The sequence below is a fragment of the Balearica regulorum genome, chromosome 18 (assembly GCF_011004875.1).
Source record: "Balearica regulorum gibbericeps isolate bBalReg1 chromosome 18, bBalReg1.pri, whole genome shotgun sequence".
Taxonomy (NCBI): domain Eukaryota; kingdom Metazoa; phylum Chordata; class Aves; order Gruiformes; family Gruidae; genus Balearica; species Balearica regulorum.
This window is the reverse complement of record NC_046201.1, coordinates 13,539,951-13,560,511: the sequence shown is the minus strand read 5'-3', so window position 1 is coordinate 13,560,511 and position 20,561 is coordinate 13,539,951. Positions and strand designations below refer to the sequence as shown.

Below are 20,561 nucleotides of genomic sequence, written 5' to 3'. Positions count from 1 at the left end.
CCCAGGCTTGATGAGGAGAAAAAAAAAAAAGGCGGCACTGCTCATAGTGTGTGTGCACAGGAATCTACAGTCTTTATTCTCTAGACATTGAAATGGGTACAAAGACTCATTACAGAAGAAAGCGACCAAGAGGTTCACATTTTGTGCATCCCTCAGGTCACTTTGCTGCCTCATGACATCCTCACTCTTCCTCTTCTATCTTCCTATGAAACTCCCGGCTTTTTGCTCGGAGCTTGTTGACCTGCGACTCTGCAATGTCAGCCCGCTCCTCGGCTTCCTCCAGCTCGTGCTGGATCTTGCGGAACTTGGAGAGGTTGACATTGGACAGCTCCTCCTGTGCGGGCAGAGGGAGTTGGTGGTGAGGAGCCCAGGGCAGGGGTTCCACTCCTCCTGCGCCTCGGCCTTGTTGGGGCTGCGGCTCTTCCCCTCCATCCCCCACCCACCGCTGCTTGCACATAAGCCTCACACAGACCTCCTCATCCTCCCCTTTTTAGATGATCCATTACAGACAGATCACAACAGGGTTTGAACATAATTCTGCTCTGGAATGTGGGACGGAAGGAAGGAAACTGGGCAGCTGGGAATCAGATTTTGTTATCTCTGGAATTAAATGTTCAACTTCCTCTGCAGACCCTGAGACGGGGCCAAGAGTTTGTAAGAGACACTGAGTCCATGAGATCTCCTCAGTGTCCCTCTCACAAATCCCCTTATCTGAGTCCAGAAGCCCTTGTCCGTACTGGACTGTTTGCAGCAGCACGGAAGCCATACTCAGACATTCATAAATTCAGGGGCTGCAGGACTTCCCTCAGTTCATTCCTGATTGCAGCATGCCCAGAAAAAGGCAAAGGCTCCTTGCACAATTCTAAATGCAGCGCACAATGTGGCTTGGGAGCGTACTTCCAACACCTTCTCTATCTGCTAAATTTTCCCTGGCCATATCCAAAGTGTGGAATTCCCTGTAGTAGATGAGAATATGCTGAATCAGAAGGATTCCTTGTGTGACATTTTCTGTGTTCCTAGGCACAGAATTCTGGAGTTTTGGCAAGCCGTTTGCTTCTAGGTAACTACCGAGCTTCTCTGAATTGCAAGGGTCACAGGCATCTTTTGAAAGGACAGTTACACGAATGTCCAAATTCTGAAAATATTTTCTTTTCAAAACTTCCTAATGTATTGTACTATCCAGTATTATTAATAAGAATTCCTTTGTACGGACTACTTTGCTGCTCTAATGCCAAAAAAACAGTTATGTGCACTTAACCCTCCTCATCAGCCTTCTTATTTGCTCATTGATTTCGTTCTCAAAGGCTAGGCTAATTTATAAGCACTTCAAAGAACTTGAAGCCCTCAATTACCGACCAGTGGCACTTCCCAAGTTTCTTATAGTCATCTCCCCAATGACCATGCTACCCACTTGGAAAGTGTTTCTTGCCAAGCACTCAGAGTGATACTTACAGCCTCTTCAGATTGCCTCTTGTAGGATTTCACCTTCATTTGCAGCTTGTCCACCAGATCCTGCAGCCTGAGAATATTCTTCCGGTCTTCCTCAGACTAAAGCAGTTGGCAAACAGGAAAGAGAGTGAACTACTGGCTTCCCACCACCTCAGGTTAACAATTCCCCTTGGGGATGGTGTGTGCAAAATTTGACTCGCTGTGAGAAAACTCCCTCAGCCCAAGGAGGCCTCCTGCCTTACCTGGTAGGTCAGCTCCTTCACCCTCCTCTCGTACTTGCGCACACCTTTCACGGCTTCAGCGCTGCGCTTCTGCTCAGCATCCACCTCCCCTTCCAGCTCCCGCACCTGCAATGAGAAGACCATCTTTGGAGCTTCCATGGTGGCTGCTTCCGTGACATGCTTGCAGGTGCTCCAATACCAGCCCTACGCACTCTGGCCTCCAGCTTCTGGATTTGCTTCCTGCCACCTTTCAGCGCCAACTGCTCAGCCTCATCCAGACGGTGCTGCAGGTCCTTCACCGTCTGGTCCAGGTTCTTCTTCATCCTCTCCAGGTGGGCGCTGGTGTCCTGCTCCTTCTTCAGCTCTTCCGCCATCATGGCCGCCTGACAAGAGAAAGGGTCAAAGCCATTTTGAGGCTGGAGACATTTTGGGGAGAAAGCAGTTATCTTAAGCAGTGAAAGGAGCCCGCAACTCACATCAGTGATGGCCTTCTTGGCCTTCTCTTCAGCATTGCGGGCTTCCTGGATCGTATCCTCCATTTCACCCTGAATTTGGGCAATGTCTGTTTCCAGCTTCTTCTTGGTGTTGATCAAGCTGGTGTTCTGTGCAAAGAGAGATGGCAAGACTTGTATTCTCAGGCCTGCAATGCCTACAGCCTGAGACGAGTCTTTCCTCTTCAAGCTTGCAATTCAAAATCTGGAATTCTTTTTAAAATGCTTGTTTGCAAAATGTGAGTGGTGGGATCAGGTGATGGGCGCTGAGTAGGCCTTTCCTTGTGGACAGCAGTAGAGAGGCCATTCTAGACCGCTGTCCTGCCCTATCCTCCAGTATATAACAGCCCTCTGTGTTTGTTAAGTGTCAACACAACTGCTTTTAGCACCACACCCTTACCTGGGTGTGGAGGAGCTGCACACGTTCGGTGGCATCCAGAAGCTCCTGCTCAGCCACTTTCCTCGACCGCTCCGTCTGCTCCAGGGCTGCCCGTAGCTCCTCAACTTCAGCCTGCAACAGGTTTGCTCTGCGCTCCACCATGGCCACCTGCTCCTTCAGGTCCTCCTGGGTCCTGAGAGCATCATCCAAGTGTATCTGCGTGTCCTGTAAAAGGGACAAAATAAATTACAAGGCAGCAGTGTGCGCTTGGTGTCAAAAACGTCAGGGATGTCACCTCTCTTTCTGTAGCTTTGCTGAACAGACCTTGAGCACTGCCTGTGTGTTTCTCAGGTTCTTTTGTGCCTCTGCGGCCACGCGGTTGGCATGGCTCAGCTGGATCTCCATTTCATTCAGGTCTCCCTCCATCTTCTTCTTCAGCCGCAGGGCTTCATTCCTGCTCCTGATCTCAGCGTCCAGGCTGCTCTGCAAGGACTCCACAATTCTGAGGTGGTTTCTCTTCATCTGGTCGATCTCCTCATCTTTCTCTGCTATCTTCCTGTCAATCTCAGACTTCACCTGGTTGAGCTCAAGCTGGAGGCGCAGGATCTTCCCTTCTTCATGTTCTAGGGAGGCCTAGAGAAGCGGGCACAAACATTTGTAACGTCGATAAAGCTACTGCTGGCTTTCTAGGAAATTACAGACTATTTCAGGAAAGCTCAGCTGGCTGGCTCCCAGCCAGAACAGAGGGGGACCAAGTAGGTTTTAGCCATATGTCCCCATTGCTCATATTTTTAGTGCTGACGCCAGTGATTATGGGCATGTACCTCAGCTTCCTCCAGAGCAGCCTGGATTTCAGATTTCTCCTGCTCAATCTGCTTCTTGACTTTCTCCAGCTCATGGATCGCCTTTCCTCCCTCAGCAATCTGCTCCGTCAGGTCGGAAATCTCCTCTGTGCGAACAAAGACCAAACGCTTGGTCAGGCACAGAGCAGAAGGGGAAGGGCCCTGTCGCACCAAGGTGACGGGCATCTTTGCCGACCTGCAGGCACGGACCCATGTGGAGCGGTGGGTGGTGGTGGATAGTGAGAAGGCCCTGCCAGGAGCAGAGGGCCAGGGACTTACGCTGCAAGTTCTTGTTCTCACGCTTCAGCGTTTCCAGGTGGTCCAAGGACTCCTCGTAGGCATTCTTCATCTTAAACAGCTCCGTGCTGAGAGAGCGAGACTCCTTCTGGGAGGCTTCCAGCTCAGCCTGCGTTTCCTCATACTTCTGCTTCCACTCTGCCAGGATCTGAAGAGAAATGGGCCGTGAGTATGGACGTGGCAATCAGGAGGGGATGCTCTGCCCAGGAACCCCAAGGCTGGAGCCCAGAAGACCTTGTCAAAGTTCTTCTGCTTCTTATCCAGAGCTGCGCAGGCAGCATTTGATCGCTCCACGTCAATCATCAGGTCCTCCACTTCATTCTGCAGCCTCTGCTTTGTCTTTTCCAGGGAAGCACATTTGGCATTGACGGCTTCAACGTGCTCCTCTGCATCCTGCAGCCGCTGTGCCAGCTTCTTCCTGGGAAGTGTTAAGCACAGCTCATAACCTGGGACTAAATTGGAGATTGTTTTTTCATTTTCACACCAGTGCTGAGGCACTTTGCATTACTTCATCCCCATGCACATGCTGCAGAACCTGTCCCAGCCAGTCATTTTTCTTCCCTTTTTCTTTCCACAGGGTCTAGCTATCCCTCTGCCTTCTGCACACACCCCACTTTGCCTTTCTCCTGCATTCATTTTCATGTAGCCTATTTTCCTTGTGTTTTTCAAATCCACACCTTTTATACTACATATTTCTTTTTCACATAACTCCTTCTCAACCTACTAGTAGACTTTGACCTCTCAGCGTCTCAGTGGTCTTTTCAAATTTCCATTACTGGTTTCTGCCAGCCTTCCCCACTTTCCCGACGTACTTGGCCTCCTCCAGCTCCTCCGTGCGCTGAATAGCGTCTGTCTCGTATTTGGTTCTCCACTGGGCCACTTCGCTGTTGGCCTTGGACAGGGCACGCTGCAGCTCCCCCTTGGCTTCCTGCTCCTCCTCATATTGTTCCCGGAGCAAGTCACAGTCATGGCGAGCAGACTGCAAGCCATGGGCCAGGGCATTCTTGGCCTGGTGGTGAAAAGATTGTAATAAGAAATAGATATATCCTGGCAAATTTTCTCTTACTGACACCTGGACACTGGAATATATCCCACAGAAATAGTGATTAAATGACTGCATGAAAAAAAGCTATGGTCTGATATACTGCATAAAGCTTGGAGTCCTGCCCTGACAGGGCCTAGATTGCGTTACCTAATGGGATGTTTTGAACATTTAATAAGATCAACTTTTTAGCTCTTGAACACTGAACCAAAAAGAATGTGATGTAAACTATTTACTCCATTTGTAACACAAAATATCTTCACCTTTATCTCTTCCTCTAGTTGCCTCTTCAATTCTTCAATTTGCTGGGTGAAAGCCTGTTTCCCTCTAGACAGCTGAGAAATTAAAGTATCTTTTTCCTCCACCTGGCGTGCATATTCACCTGGAAAATTTTGTAATTAAGAAAATACTTCAACAGTGAAGAGAGTCATTTAGGGGTTTCTCTGTTTCCAAACTAGAGATGGAAGTGTCATACCAGATTCTGTCTGCAGACGAGCTCTTTGAGCATTGAGATCACTGATCATGCGCTGATTCTGCTCCTCCTTTGTTTTAAATTCACTTAGCTGGTCTTCCAAAGTGCGGCACATCTTCTCCAGGTTTGCCTAGGTGTCAATCACACATAAGAAAATAGAGTTAATACCTTGATTCTGCCTTAGTTACAGCAGGAAAATGTGTACAGAAGATGCAGTTTGCATATATGTGTACTATGTGCATATGCCCACAGTTCTGTACATTAGATTTAGATAAAAAAGTTATAACCTTATAATAGTTAAATAGGATAAGATTAAACATAGATCTTACATTGTTTACAAATTACTAATATAATAAGTATTTTATTAGTACCTTGGCTTTGGAGACAGACTCCATGTTACTGGCCAAGTCGTCAATCTCCATCTTCAGCTCACTCTTCTCCTTCTCCAGCTTCTGCTTCACTCGTTGCAGGTTGTCGATCTGCTCCCCAAGCTCAGCTGTGCTGTCCGCGTGCTTCTTCCGCAGGGCGGCAGCCGTGGCTTCGTGCTGCAGCGTGGCCTCTTCGAGGTCGCGACGCATCTTCTGAAATTCTGCCTCACGCTTCTTGTTCATCTCAATCTGAGCTGCGGTAGCTCCTCCTGCTTCTTCCAGGCGCTCGCTGATCTCCTCTAGCTCCCTGGAGAGGTCAGCCCGATGCTTCTCTGCTTTTGCCCGAGACGTTCGCTCAGCCTCAATTTCCTCCTCCAGTTCCTCAATACGAGCCTGGGGAACATTAGGGACCCTTCACACCCATGCCCTCCTCCTGCCTCACCTGAGACTGGGGGAAAGAGGACAAGGGACAGAGACTTGCCTGCAGCTCCTTGATCTTCTTCTGTAACTGGATGCCCAGAAGTTGCTCATCCTCGATTTTGCTCTGGATCTGGCTGATTTCAAAGTCTTTCCTTTGGGCAAAGCAAACCGTGTTAGAGCTCAAGGGGAAAAGACAAGTGCACCAGCCCAGCACTCGGGTGCCCCACAGCCACACTTACTTCTTCAGTTTCTCATCCAGCTGCTGCTTATCGTTTTCCAAATCCATTATGCTGTCGTGGGCCAGCTTCAGGTCTCCTTCGAGTTTCCTCTTGGCTCTCTCAAGGTCCATGCGCAGTTTCTTCTCCTGCTCCAGGGATGCTTCCAGCTAAAAAGAGCAAGACCATCAGTGCTCTGCCAGCCAGGTCTAACTCCATACCTGTCCTCCTCTTGCTGTATGCCTGTGTGCTTACATCGTCCACTTGCTGCTCCAGCTTGGTTTTAGCTTTGGTCAGCGTATTGACTTTGTCCTCTTCTGCCTGCAGGTCATCCAGTGTCTGCTGATGGGCCTCTTGGAGAGCCTTCTTCTCTTTTGTCAGCTTCACAATGGTCTCGTCCAGGGCTGCCATCTCCTCTGTGAGGTTTTTCACCTTTGAGAAGAAGGGAGCACGTGTAAATAAGGGAAGTAGATACAGAAGTCGTGTAAGATCACAGTGCTCTTTTCTGGAGTGAGAGTGACAGGTTCTGCCTTGTACCTTGTTTTCGGTGGCATGTTTTTCCTTCTCCACCTTGGCCAGTGTTAACTCAAGGTCATCAATGTCTTTCTTCAGCTCTGAACATTCATCCTCCAGTTTTCTCTTCTTGGCTGTCAGCTCAGCATTAATTTCCTCCTCATCCTCAGCCCTTTCAGTCACCTCTTTAACTTTGGCTTCCAGCTGGATTTTGGTTTTGATGAGCTGGTCACATCTTTCCTCAGCATCAGCCAAAGCATCAGCTTCCTGGTCAGAAAATAACAGTTTAAGGGATATGTTTCTGAGGGAATATCGAGATGCTTACCTTCATAGTTTAGAGTCCTGGATTGTAATTTTGTATTTAAAATTTGGTTTATGTTCCAACAGAATGAAATATAATATAGAATCGCTTTATATTTTTGTCTTTGAAACAGATAGTTTTTAAAGCTAAAACTAAATAAAATTCTTTCCAATCTACATGAACGCCTGAATATTTACATATTTGTGCAAGGTATAGAATCCAATATGATCCCATAAAATCAAACATTAGAATAAAGTCCATAAATTTTAGTTTAATTATAGGGATATCTCCCACATTTATGAAGAGCTGAGTGATAACCATATGCCAAGTTAAATATAAATACTGAAGTCACAGTTATGCTCACATCATTCCTGTATTTCTCTTTTTGTACCCTACTGTCTTTTTGGAGGAACTGTTTCTGATTTAGGTTTTCAACACCATGGCCCAAAAATACTCAGCACCTAAAAGCTTTGGCTTTTCTGATGAGACCCTCATCAGCTAAGGATTTGCTGGAAAACTTGTCTCTATACTTTTTCTGCAACAGATGCCCTGTAGTATTTGTTATATTTTTTTTGGAAGTTTCAGTCTAGCAGAAATAATAAAAGAAAGAAAAATAATAAATTTAGCAGTGAGTGGGTTTTTTCATCTTTTTACATTTCAAGATTCTTTAAAAAGGGGTGCACATAAATTTTTCTATATGTCCTTTAGGCTGCATAGTATAATAACTTCAAGGGTACAGTCTTTTCTAACCTATGAATGACTTAATTTAGAAACCATAGCATTACAAAACTGCAGATGTACCACATAAATTTATGTAATGTTTCTGCATGATTTAGGAGGGTGAGTGAGAATATTAAATTCTTTTTCCTCTCAGTTTAGTATTACAACATAGTAATCTTTGTAATACCTAAGCCACCACGTACACCGTAAAGAAACAACTTACCTTGTTTCATTGGAGAAAAAAGAGAGGGAAGAAATGTCCTCTTAACTTGTCCTAAGAATTCCTAATTATGTGTGTATAAGGATAGGCATACTCACTTTTGGAGAAGTAGGAAACAATTATTAGAAGAACAAATATTATACTAATAAAAGTAAAGTTTCTTGATTGTTTTGATGCAGTTTAACTCCATGTAAATGATAGAGACCTCAGCATACACCACAGAAAAGTCTATAATGTAATAGCTTGACTGCAGCCTCCTGACAGTCCTTATTGAAGCTAGTTATGTTTTTAAGAGCACCACTTAATGAAATACAATTGACTTGAACTAAATTGTAGTTTCTATGTGTCTTTTGAAAATATGGTTGTAAATATCAGCCTGATCATCACAGTTCAGTTAGGATGAGGCACACTGGTAGTACTCACAGCCTGCACTTGGAGCTGCAGGTCATTTTTCTCTTGTACCAGTTTCACCATTTTCTCCTCCAGCTCCTTCCTCTTTGCCTCAGACTTTGCAAGCTCTTCCTTGGTTTTCTCAAACTCTTGTTTCATGTTGGCCATCTCCTTCTCAGATTCTGCACTCTTCAGCAAGGGCTTGATCTTGAAGAACAGCTTCATCCAAGGCCAGTGTTTGACATTCATGAATGCACGAATATTGTACTGGATGCAGAAAATGGACTCCCTGAAAGGTAAGTCATTAATATTAAATATTTAGACCATGATGACACAATAAGCCAAATACAGTGAACCTAATTTGAAGAAATGTTTACCTCCTCTCCACCATTCTCTGGTACTCCACTCTCATCAGGAAGCCCCTGCACCTGGCCTGTGTGCGGGTGATGAGCTGTGCCAGCTTCTCATCTCTCATCTCTTCCAAGAGGCCTATCAGCCCAGCTTTGAAGAACACCTTAGGTAAGAACAGGAAAATATGTGCAGTGTATGTGCTTCTTGTTCAGTGTAGCCCAATACCCTGTCCCTCCTGGCAGATAATATGGGAAGTTAAGAGAAAGAGCAAAAGCACAAAGAATGTATGTAGCGATAGACCCTCTTTTATACCTCCAAGCTTCCAGTTACCTGCAGTTGAGGAACTATAATAGCCAGACATTTTTACTTTGTTTTTGTTAACCTTGATTCTTTTATTCTACATCTTTGTTTTAAATTAGGAACTCTTAATTACCCCTTAATTAAATCATCCTATGGCAATTAATTTCAGTTATATTCAAGGGCTGAGTCAGTAAGTACTTATTTGCTTCCTTTTAAATACATTATTTGGTCATTTCAAATGCTATCTGGAGAATCTGAGTATCATTCTCAAACCATGCAAACCAAAACCACATAGTACTTGAAACAAACAGTTCTTGTACCTTGGTGTGACCAAATTTGTATTGAGTGTGGTCTATATCAATTGATCCAAGGAGCTTCTCACAAGCCTTCTTGCTGTCAATGAACTGTCCCTCTGGGATAGCACTTGCATTTAACACTTTGTATCTGGGGGAGAAAATGGAAGGACTTGCATTGGACTCGATGATCTTAAGGGTCTTTTCCAACCTAAATGATGCTAGGACTATAAAGAGGTCTGTTGTTGAGACTGTTTCTTGCACTGCAAGAAAGAGTCTAAGAACTGTTGAGCGCATGACAGTGCTGCTAAATATAAACTTTAGAGAATGTTCTTGTCACCGGAGGTGAAAAATTTCACAAGCTACTCAAGATGGACAAAATGATCCAGTACAGGGAAGAAGTCTGACCTCTGTTTAAAATCTGCATACAGGACTCTGTTGGGAAATCCCTTCCTGCAAATTCTGATCCCTTCCAACACGCCATTACACCGCAGCTGGTGAAGCACCAGTTCATGCTCCATGGCACCTAGCAATTCAAATACAAATACATGCTATATTCTGTAATATAGAGAGGAAGAGCTGCACTATACTAAAAACTTTCTATATGTGAGTCTCTTACCAGGTGTTTTTGTTTCATTTGGGATGATGCAGCGTACAAAATGGGGATGGGTGCTTCGCAGATTGGTCATCAGCTTGTTTAAATTCTCCTGGGAGAGTCATTAACAAAAGTTTATATTAGCAAATGTAATTTCCACTATAAGCATCAAGCCCTCTGAAATGAGAGAATGAGATATCAGACAAAAATTAGCTTCCAGAATCCTGAACTGAAGCCCCCTGCACCAGTTTTTCTGATTTTCCACAGATCTTCGCTTTTACTAACTTAATGTATAAAGTTCTTCTGAGTAATCTGTAGGAAGTATCATAATCTTAAACATACAATTTTAATACATTTCACTGACTCTGGTGGAGTGCCTTCATTAGAAATTATATTCATCTTCCATTAGATGTACCCAGAGATATAAACTGATACCTCTACCACACTAGGCATTTAAGATGGGTTATGGAATACACTAAATAGAACCTTCCTGTTTTCCCCACTAAAAGAAAAAGGAACAAAAATGACAAGCTGAGTTTTAGATATCTAGATTGCATGTTTACCTTGTAAGGTAAGATGAGAATAAGGTGAGATGAATCCAGCCTTGTTTTATAATTAATATCTGTATACTTATTTATAAATAATTATTGCCTATAATTAGTTGAGGGAAGCAGGTAGCCCCAGAGGACATCTCAGAGTATGTAAATCAAGCAGCCAAAACATTAAGATGTCTAAATACTTAACATGTCTAAACCAGAGGGGTAGTAGAAGAAAGTTTGAAAACATAATAGAAATGCAATCCAAATGCAGCAAAAAATATTTCTCCTATAACATTACCTCTTAAAGTCTTATGACCTTTAAACATAGGCTTATTGCTTATTGCATAATTTTTTGAATGATACATGCTGGCAATAGTTTCCCACTTGCAAGGCTAAAGCACTAAAGCTATGATCATTTTTCTTTGGACATATACACACATGCCCATATCCTGTTTCAGAGCACTAGGTAGAGGCTGTCAGGTGATCAAGAATCAAATGACAGCAGATCTGTAGAAGAAATCAGGCAGGCTGCAAGACTTGGTTATGACAAAGCACTATCAAGTATCTGACATCTTTAAAATCCATAACCCAAGGACTGGCGGTACTTCAACTGTAAGAGACTGATCCCTGCATCATGGAGAAAAACTAGAGATATGAATGGATCAAACAGGTCATCTTCCAGACCAGAGGGCAGAATGTTGTTAAAGGGCAATAAAAGGTTCTGAAGCCAGAGATGGGCATCTGAAGGAAATCTGGTATTTTTAGGTATATATGAGAAGTTTTCTGTATGGCATTTTTCTACCTAGAAATGTCATCCTGGGACAAGTGAACAAAAAGAAAAATTGTGCATTCAGTGGAATGGAGCATAAATAGATTACAGTGGATTTATCCCTACCAAAATATGGCCCAAGAACTTCAGGGTCTTTTAACAAAACTAAGCCAAAAAAAGACCAGCCATTTTAAATGGTAGGTTTACTCCTCATCTTAGGAAGAAACAGTAAACTCTCTACCATACCCGGAAAAGGGCTGAGACAGTCTGGAAAGAAGAACCCTTCTTCTTGCCACCTTTCTTACCAGCACTAGCCTCTGAAAAATTCAAAATAAATAAAACAAGTTTTAGATTTTCGCTTTTGCCTTTTATGTTTCCTTTTTGTAAGGTGTACATCAGTGAAAATATGGAATTCATAGAACCAACCTGCTTCTGCTCCACCATAGTTGGCAAAGAGTAAGGCCAATGTTTTCAGTGATGATTTCTGGTACAACCCAATGACAGTTTCGTTCAGAGGGTCCTTGTTTTTTTCCAGCCAGCCAGTGATGTTGTAGTCCACTGTGCCAGCATAGTGGATCAAGGAGAAGTGTGCCTCAGTCTTGCCTTTGGTAGGCTTGGGCTTCTGGAAGTTGCCGGACTTGCCCAGATGCTGGTCATAGAGCTTGTTCTTGAAAGAGGTGTCAGTTGCCTTGGGGAACATGCACTCCTCTTCCAGGATGGAGAAGATGCCCATGGGCTGGGAGAAATGCACAAAGGAGGCAGATTGTAATTACTTTTTAGAGTGATAATGACTTTTACTTAGGCAGAGTAGTGGAACATAGACTGAGATACAATCAGAAAAGATTATCATTCAATTACATTTTCTGCTAGAAAGTGAGATTAAACATATTCATACTTACATTTTTTAACACCAAATGAATAGTAAAGATTAATGAAAATTTATTTGGTTTATGTTGAGAATGTGCTTTATAAAGTCAGAGCACTACCTTCTTATCCAGAGGGACTCAGAGCACACACAGATATTTTAGACAAATTGAACATGAGTCAACAATACACCCTTGTGGCAAAGGCAATCAACTCATCCTGGGCTGCAATAGGAACGTTGCCAGCAGCTCAAGGGAGGTGGTCCTTCCCTTCTGCTCAGCTCTGCTGACAGCCATCTGGAGTGCTGTGTCCAGTTCTTGGCTACCCAGTACAAGAGAAACGTGGATGTAGTAGGGTGAGCCCAGTGACAGGCCACAAAGATATTTAAATGACTGGAATATCCGACATACAAGAAGAAGCTGAGAGAGATGGGACTGTTCAGTGTGGAACAGAGAAGGCTCTGAGGATGTACAAATAGGTGTATAAATACCTAATGGGAGGGGATAAAGAAGACAGAGCTAGAGACTTCTCATTGTGTGTCTAGTGACAGGACAAGATGGAACAAGCCTGAATTGAAATACATGAAATTCCATTTAAACAGAAGAAAAAAGCTTCTTTACTGTAAGGGTGATCAAAAGTTGGAACAGGTTCCCTAGAGTATCTGTGTAGTCTCCACCCTTGGAGGTATTCAAAATCCAACTGGAAATGGTCCTGAGCAACCTGCTCTAGCTGACTCTTCCTTGACCAAGTAGGGTGGACTAAGTGATCTCCAGAGCTGCCTTCAAACCTCAGCAGTTCTGTGACTCTAACTACTTATCATCCTGCCAGCCACTGAACTTTTTCTATCATGTGAAGTGCGACTGCTGCCTTATTGTCAGTCAAAGGATGTACATGTAAGTGCGACTGTGCGCTGACAGTTATGTATGTCCATCTTCTATGTTAATTTTACAAAGATACAGTTATTCTGCTGTACAAGCACAAGTCTGTTAGAGCTGAAAGGGGAGGAGGACATGCTGACCTGGAAATTGACTCTAGTTGTTTTGGAAGAACACTCTTATTATGACTTTAACAATCTTTTGGCACTTGAAGAGACATCAGTACAGACTTGCTGCCACAAAGCTGTGTGAAATGTCCTTCATGTCTCACTTGACAGAAAAAATAAACTACAGAGCAAGGTATTTTGAATAATAAAAGCTGAATATTTGGACATGAACACAGAAGATGCCTTTGAAAAATGAGACCAAGTAATTATAGAATTTCCACACGTATAATGCATTTGAATAGGAAGGATACCTTCTCAATGAGCTCAATGCAGGCAGCTAGGTCCATCCCAAAGTCAATGAATGTCCATTCAATTCCTTCCTTCTTGTACTCCTCCTGCTCCAGCACGAACATGTGGTGGTTGAAGAACTGTTGCAGTTTCTCATTGGTGAAGTTGATGCACAGCTGCTCAAAGCTGTTAAACTGGAAATAAAATAAGAAATACCCATATTTGCAAGATGCAGTGATAATTACAAAACCTCATCCTTTAAAAATAAGGAATGCAGTTATCTTGGCTTCATTGTCAAGCCTGTGCATTTCTTCAGTCTGCTTTCCATCTACATAGTGAAAAAGAGAAATGCATCATATTAGTTGTCCACAAGGATTTTTTTCTTTTAATTGATAAAAATGTGAAGATAAAATATATTTCCTGTATAATCTGAGGCCAAATTATAGGGAGAAAAAAAACAAGCTTAGGCCTATCATGATATACATGGTTTTGTACTGTCTTGTCTTTGACCATTTAAACCAAGGAATTTTTCTGCTTGGACCATTCTGTACTTTTGAGTTTGCACATCTTGGAATAATACAAGTGCTTTGAAAGGTCATCTTTTACTTCATGACAAAAGAAAGGCAAATAGCTGCAAACAATTATATGATGGCATTACATCGTCTTTAAAAATATGTCTCACAGTGATCATAACATCCAGTTGTCCTTTCCAAATAGCTCTTAGCAAATCTTTGTTACTTACATCAAAGATCTCAAAGCCAGCAATGTCCAGCACACCAATGAAGTACTGTCTGGGCTGCTTCGTGTCCAGCTGTTGGTTGATACGAACAACCATCCACAAGAACATTCTCTCATACACCGCCTTTGCAAGAGCACCTACAGCATTGTGCACCTATAAGAAAAATGAATGTCTGGAGTTACCATACAGAGCAGAGGAGAATCAAAAGGATATTAATTCAAAACACAGTTCCAGGTAACTACATCTTTCTTACCTGTTGTGCAGTTTGACCTTTGGTCACGTATTCATTCCCAACCTTGACTCGGGGGTAGCACAGTGCCTTGAGCATGTCAGCTGAATTCAGACCCATAAGGTAGGCAGCCTTGTCAGCAACTGAATGGAGGAAAAAGGAAGAGTTTAGTGTCACATAGACTTTGAATCCCGGAGTATTCTGTTCTTTGAAATCTTTTGATAGACTGTCATAGAGGGAATCTCGGTAACATCAAAGTCATCATTACCCATATTGAGCTTTTGTAAAAGAATTTATGTTTTAAAGTCTTCACTGAAGCATGTAGAAAGTAATGTTTTCAAAAATGTCCTGACACAAAATTAAAAGGTGCAGCTTGCCAGTCTGAAAATTTGTAGTGCATGCTCAGGACCTGCGGTGACAACGGTCAGGTACTGATCTACATTCATAGAATCATAGAACACCAGGTTGGAAGGGACCTCAGGGATCATCTGGTCCAACCTTTCTTGGCAAAAGCTCTGTCTAGACAACAGCACAGTCTAGACAAGATGGCCCAGCACCCCGTCCAGCGAAATCTTAAAAGTGTCCAATGTTGGGGAACCCACCCCTTCCCTGGGGAGATTTGTCCAATGGCTGATTGTTCTCATTGTGAAAAATTTTCCAGTAGCATCTAATTGGAATCTCCCCATGCATAACTTGTATGCATTACCCCTAGTCTTTTCCATGTGACTCTGTACAAAGGGAGTCTCCATCTTCTTTGTAGCCACCTTTTAAGTACTGGAACATGGATGAGGTCACCCCTCAGCCTTCTTTTCTCAAGACTGAACAAACCAAATTCTCTCAGCCATTCCTTTTATGGCAGGCTTCTCAGTCCTTTGATCATCCAGGTGGCCCTTCTCTGGACCACCTCCAGCCTGTCCACATCTTTTTGGTCCCCCCCCCGTACGGTGGGGACCAAAACTGAACACAGTATTCCAGGCATGGCCTGATGAGTGCTGAGTAGAGCACTACTCTTTCAGGTGATCAAAACCACCCAATATTCAGGGTGGAACACAGAAAGGATATCTCTGTTTTCTTTCAGATTCAGAGTCTACAACCCTTTCTGAGCTTTGGTTTCTGATTTTCAGTAAAAGTCACTATGTTTCAACCTTTTACCTAAGGTACTTCCCATCTTCTGCCTAGTCCTTTAGCAAGAGGAACCATTGTTCAGAGAGATGGAGATGTGGGTTGTAGGTCCTGGCCAATAAAGGAGAGGAATCAAATATACCTCTCACACCAGAGTTCCCTGAGTGTCCGACAGGGGAGGGTGAATGGGAACATGGTCACCCCATCCTATTAGAGCTGAACCACTTGGCTGTTTCACAACTCCAAGCCATATTCCAACAAAGATATGACTAATAAAGTTACAAGAAAGACATCCATCACTCCTGACATCCTGGAAGTGTATAAAGGAGATTTTAAACTATAAATTGCTCACAGCATAAGATACAAAAATCCTGAGATCAGTGAACTTGGTGTACTGAGAAGAAGACAAGGGACAGGTTTTCTCTGGCTTACTGTTTTCCTTCAGTTCCTAAAGTCCAACAAACAACAACTTTTGCTGCCTTCCACATCGATAGTGGCTTACAGAAGGGTTAATTATTGAGTTTGATAATACCTTCTGTGCCATCAGGCTCTGCCTGCTCCTCTCTTGGTTTCTGCTTGAACTTCAGGTTCCCATAGTGCATAACAGCTCCTGTCAGCTTGTAAATGGCAGTCTTTTCCTCAGCAGTAAAACCCAGGATGTCAATGGCACTCTGGAAATACAAACAGCAAAGTGAAATATTTGCATGTTATGTGATGTATGACCTGTGCCTATTGACCTGTTTTGTAAGTTACTTACATCTGTAGCCATCAGCTCCTCCTTGTCATCAATGCTGGGAACAGTGATCTCACCTTGACTTACAAAAGGGTAGTCATATGGGTTGGTAGTGATGAGGAGCATTTCTGAAAACAGATGAGTTCATGGGTTAAATTTTGTTGATTTTGTAATTTAGTTAAATGTTGTTCAGGGATCTTCCTCCAAAAAGCTCAGTGATGCCTCCTACCAATTAGCTCCGGCTTCTTGTTGGAGGTGACCTGATAAAATATGTGGTAGCTTCTTTCTGCCTTGAGCTGGAAAGTGACTCTGGACTTCTCCAGCAGATCTGTCAAGGAAGGTAGGACAGAGTTAGCATAAGAACTGGGGAGGGTTAGAAGGAATGGGATCAGGCCAGGAGAGTCTCTTACAGGTTTCAATGTCAGCAGAAGCCAGTTTGCCTGTGGCCCCAAAATGGATTCTGATGAATTTGCCCTGTTAAGGAGAAGCAGCAGCATTTCAGCCTAAATGCATTTCATTGCCATCTCCTTATGTGAGAATACCACTAGCCCATCCTCATAACTTAGCCCTCCTTATAAATACAGTTATAATGAGGATGAATTTTGTCTGAAGCAACAACTTACGAAGCGTGAGGAGTTGTCGTTCCTCACGGTCTTGGCGTTTCCAAAGGCCTCCAGCAGTGGGTTGGCGCTGATGATTTGATCCTCAAGCGTTCCCTAGAGGACGATAATTATTGCTGGTTATCCTTTAGAAAAATCATCTCAGGAACAGAGGAAAGCATTGATTCAAGCCACTATCTGTTAATTTACCTGCATTTTGCCTGACTGCTCCTCCTTCTTCTTATCCCCACTCGCTGCAATTGTTGCAAAGTACTGGATGACACGCTTTGTGTTCACAGTCTTCCCTGCACCGGATTCTCCGCTGTCAAACCAAAGAGAGAAGCAGAGAGCATGTGGTCAGGCAGGAGGTCCCCTGGCACCAGGCAGCCCTGCAGGGACCCGAGCAGGGGTGTACATACGTGATCAGGATGGACTGGTTCTCGCGGTCTGTGAAAGGGGCAGAAAGAAAGATACTGTTAGCAGTTCACCTGAGTAACACTCAGCTGAATGAGAAGTAAAGCTATAAATGGAAGTTGGGGCTTCTTCAGAAAGTCCAAGAATACCCAATTCCCTTCCAGGTCCTAACCATAGTAATTATAAGCCAAAATGAATGCATAGATCTGTCAGAGGCATGGGGTCCTGAGGCAAACTGTGCATCTCCTTACCCTTCACACAGTTCTCATCAACAAATCTAATCAAACTGCCTATCTGTGTCCAAAATAATGGATTATATGGAATAATAACTTTTTCTTTCCTATTAGTGAAAAAAAGTAGCAAACTGAGTCAAGTATTATTTCTGCAGTGGGAGAGTGTACAATTTTGTACAATATAGTGCAAATAATACATAGTGCTCAGTCCATGCATGCTTCTGGGTCAGTTGCACTTGAAATTAATTCCTGCATAACTCAATCAAGTTCTCAGTCATGCAACTCTGTGGTGTTTTTAGCTGGCTTGTCACATGCTCCAGTGAGATCAGTGGGGCTTTTTGTTTTATATTGCTATGAGGGAGGTCAAGCACTCACCAGTCAGCATGAACTGATAGGCATTGTCAGAGATGGAGAAGATGTGTGGAGGGGCCTCCTGGCGCTTCTTGCCTCGGTAGGCCAACACCACCTCCGGGTTGTACACCGGCAGCCACTTGTAGGGGTTGACAGTGACGCAGAAGAGACCCGAGTAGGTCTGCGAGGAAGGGAGACAGCACGTTGGCTTCCACTTAGCCTGGCAGAGCAGTTCCTCCTAGCTACCCAAAGGAAGACTGCTGCTGGTACTTACGTAGATCATCCAGGCTGCGTAACGCTCTTTGAGGTTGTACAGCACAGCGGGTTCGTGGAGGTGGGTCATCATGGCCATGTCCTCGATTTTATCGTACTTGGGAGGGTTCATGGCAAAGACCTGATCTTCCTTCACGGTCAGGGTCTGCCAAGGAAATGAACAATCCACGTATGTCAGCTAAGAGCTGAGATTGGGAATCAAATGGTGTCCTTCAGCCTTGTTTTTCACTCACCTCTCCAGCTTCAGTCTTGACAGTGACCTTCCCTGATTCCCTGCTCTGGATTGTCCCTTTCACAAAGGATTCCTTAGGATGGGCCACAAAGACGGATGTCTTGGCATCGAAAGGCTTGTTCTGGGCTGCAATTCTTTCCTTTTCTGACTTTCGGAGATAGGGTGCTGCCTCCCCAAAGACGGCCATCTCGGCATCTGCAGAGGCCATGTCTGCACTTTACTGAAGGTATGTCAGCAGAGGACTCTAATGGGGAGGAACAATATAGCACTGATTATTTACATGTATTCTCTAAGACCGGGAAAAAATTTATATCCTGTGCCTTGGTTTCTCTTCATACTCTGAGTATTTGGAACATCTCACGTGTACAAACTAGAGACTTAATTTTTAGGTCAACCTAGAAAATAAGAAGTTTTCATTGATGTAGTCTGTGTCTTCAAACATTTAGGAGAGAAACTTTTAATGACCTTTCACAATTGTTTGGTGCTTTAAGAATACCGTGTCTGTAAGATAAGAGTTAATTTACTGACCAAGTTTCACTAAGACATCGCTATTGGGAATGGAAATACAGTTAGCACTTTTTGTTAAAATGATGACCAGTGAAGTAACATTTCTGAAAAACTAGTTTAGGTGACCTACAGTCTTGGAAAACGTTGAACCTGTTAGACATTTACCTATTAAATATAATGGTAACAGAAAAGCAGTGGGAAATTAATGGATTTTGCTAATGAAGTTGGCAACTAAAAGAAAAGGACAGTCTGTGACCTTTTTTTCTTCCACCATAACTTAATTCGTTGTATGCATCTGTCATTCTTCAGTACAATATCTAAATAATTTCAGCCCCAAAGTTCTGACGTGGTGGAATAAAATTCAAGCATTGAAATTGGAATTGCCAAGCCTGCATTAAGATCCCAAATAAATACTTACTGGAAAAAATCTAGGAAGGTGAGTTCTCAAAACTTTAAAAAAATAACAATATTTCTTCAGATGCTTTATTAAACATGTAGGTAGCTAAATTTAGGCAAGTGCACTTGAAAATTCTCTAGCTACATTAGTAACATTTATTCCCTCTTTATTCATTAGGTAATAAATATATTTTTGTCTAGAGTAAGAAAATGTGTATCTAAGAGAGCTCTGGCATTTTACAAAGGTGGTTTGAAGGTCTATATGCTCAGGTGATTTTTTAATTCATACATTCTCAGGTAGAATGCAGAATTTTGCACTTTTTCCTGACTGGACCGTCTTGGTCCAGTTCTGCCATAGCAAAGATGGGAAGCCAGCATGCCTCACTCCCTGTTAGGTCAGTGAAGCAGAAGTGAAGAATGTCCCCATGGGGATTTTCTGTCTGCCATCAGTGGTCAGAGACTTCAAACACAGCCACATGAAAATCTTGGGCACCCCACCTCCTTCTACTGTAATCACACTGGGTTTGAATATAGGGTGAAACAGTGCCCATTCCAGAAATCCCACCCAAAAGGACCTTTCTCTGCCCTCTAAGAATTAATAAATCAGGTTCTTACCTCTCGTGACACCAGATGGGTGGCTGGCAGCTGGTCAGTACTGAAAAACAGAAATGGCAACTCCCTACTTGCTGCTGCACAGAAATCCAGAGTGAAAACGTGCAGGTACCTTGAAAGCAGATTTAAAACCTGAGCTGAGAAATTGAGTGCCCTCCTGGAAATGAGCACTGGAGGCAGCAGGAATGCTGTGGCACAGAAAGGCACCATCCTCCTTCTGCAAGCCTGCGGACCCCCTACACTTACCTTAAGCTTTCCGTGGAGACAGGGCATACTTGTCGCAGGGACATTTTATACGATCTAGTCTGCAGATGCTACAGATGCCTACTCTTTCTTCGGTCAAAAAATTTTTGGCAAACCTTCTTTGGTAAAGCATTGTCTGGCAAACTGAACTAAGGGCATAATTGTCATTTGACATGACTAGATATAATTAGAAAATTTTGATGTCTTACTGACTATATGAATACATCTCCTATAAACAATCCGACCAGGGTGTTAAGGAGGGAATCTGGACTAGTCAAGGCACTTAGAGAACTTGGATGCAGGACTTATGGATTCTATTGCTGGCTTTCCCACCGACTCACTGTATGACCCAGGGTGGATTGCTTGGTATGTCTGCGCCACAGATATCCCAGCTGTACAATAGATAAAACAGGATGTTCAAAGATAAATTAGCATTATTAAAAGCTTTTGGCTCTTATGATGGTAAAATCCTGAAAGCAGAAGTGCAGAGGTATAAAAATTCATGAGGGTTGCAGGCACAGCAGGATGGTCAACCAAACACTGCAGCAGTGAGAGGC

At 43.3% G+C, this 20,561-nt stretch overlaps 2 protein-coding genes across 2 annotated transcripts in view; both read right to left on the bottom strand.

The window, feature by feature from the left end:
- LOC104639728 (myosin heavy chain, skeletal muscle, adult) overlaps window positions 1-20,029 on the bottom strand; it is a 55,633-nt gene extending 35,604 nt beyond the window's left edge. Inside the window, exon 1 of the mRNA XM_075770502.1 lies at window positions 20,008-20,029. The gene's annotated coding sequence lies outside the window, so the exon portion shown is untranslated. The remainder of the gene's footprint in view (window positions 1-20,007) is intronic.
- On the bottom strand, window positions 48-20,280 carry LOC104631080 (myosin heavy chain, skeletal muscle, adult). Its single transcript, XM_075770507.1, has 40 exons — window positions 20,008-20,280; window positions 19,765-19,873; window positions 18,248-18,490; window positions 18,016-18,159; window positions 17,766-17,922; window positions 17,163-17,190; window positions 16,954-17,065; window positions 16,768-16,860; window positions 16,555-16,618; window positions 16,374-16,472; window positions 16,169-16,272; window positions 15,944-16,082; window positions 14,314-14,432; window positions 14,064-14,213; window positions 13,345-13,515; window positions 11,614-11,923; window positions 11,434-11,504; window positions 9,904-9,991; window positions 9,693-9,810; window positions 9,312-9,435; window positions 8,718-8,854; window positions 8,374-8,629; window positions 6,734-6,976; window positions 6,452-6,628; window positions 6,221-6,366; window positions 6,043-6,133; window positions 5,565-5,954; window positions 5,197-5,323; window positions 4,985-5,103; window positions 4,492-4,688; window positions 3,914-4,097; window positions 3,662-3,827; window positions 3,365-3,489; window positions 2,865-3,173; window positions 2,562-2,765; window positions 2,147-2,272; window positions 1,883-2,053; window positions 1,692-1,796; window positions 1,453-1,548; window positions 48-334 (listed from the first exon to the last, which is right to left on the bottom strand). The coding sequence occupies exons 3-40, from the start codon at window positions 18,452-18,454 to the stop codon at window positions 182-184; spliced, it is 5,820 nt and encodes a 1,939-aa protein (XP_075626622.1). The 5' UTR covers window positions 18,455-18,490; window positions 19,765-19,873; window positions 20,008-20,280; the 3' UTR covers window positions 48-181.
- Between the last annotated feature and the right edge of the window lie 281 nt (window positions 20,281-20,561).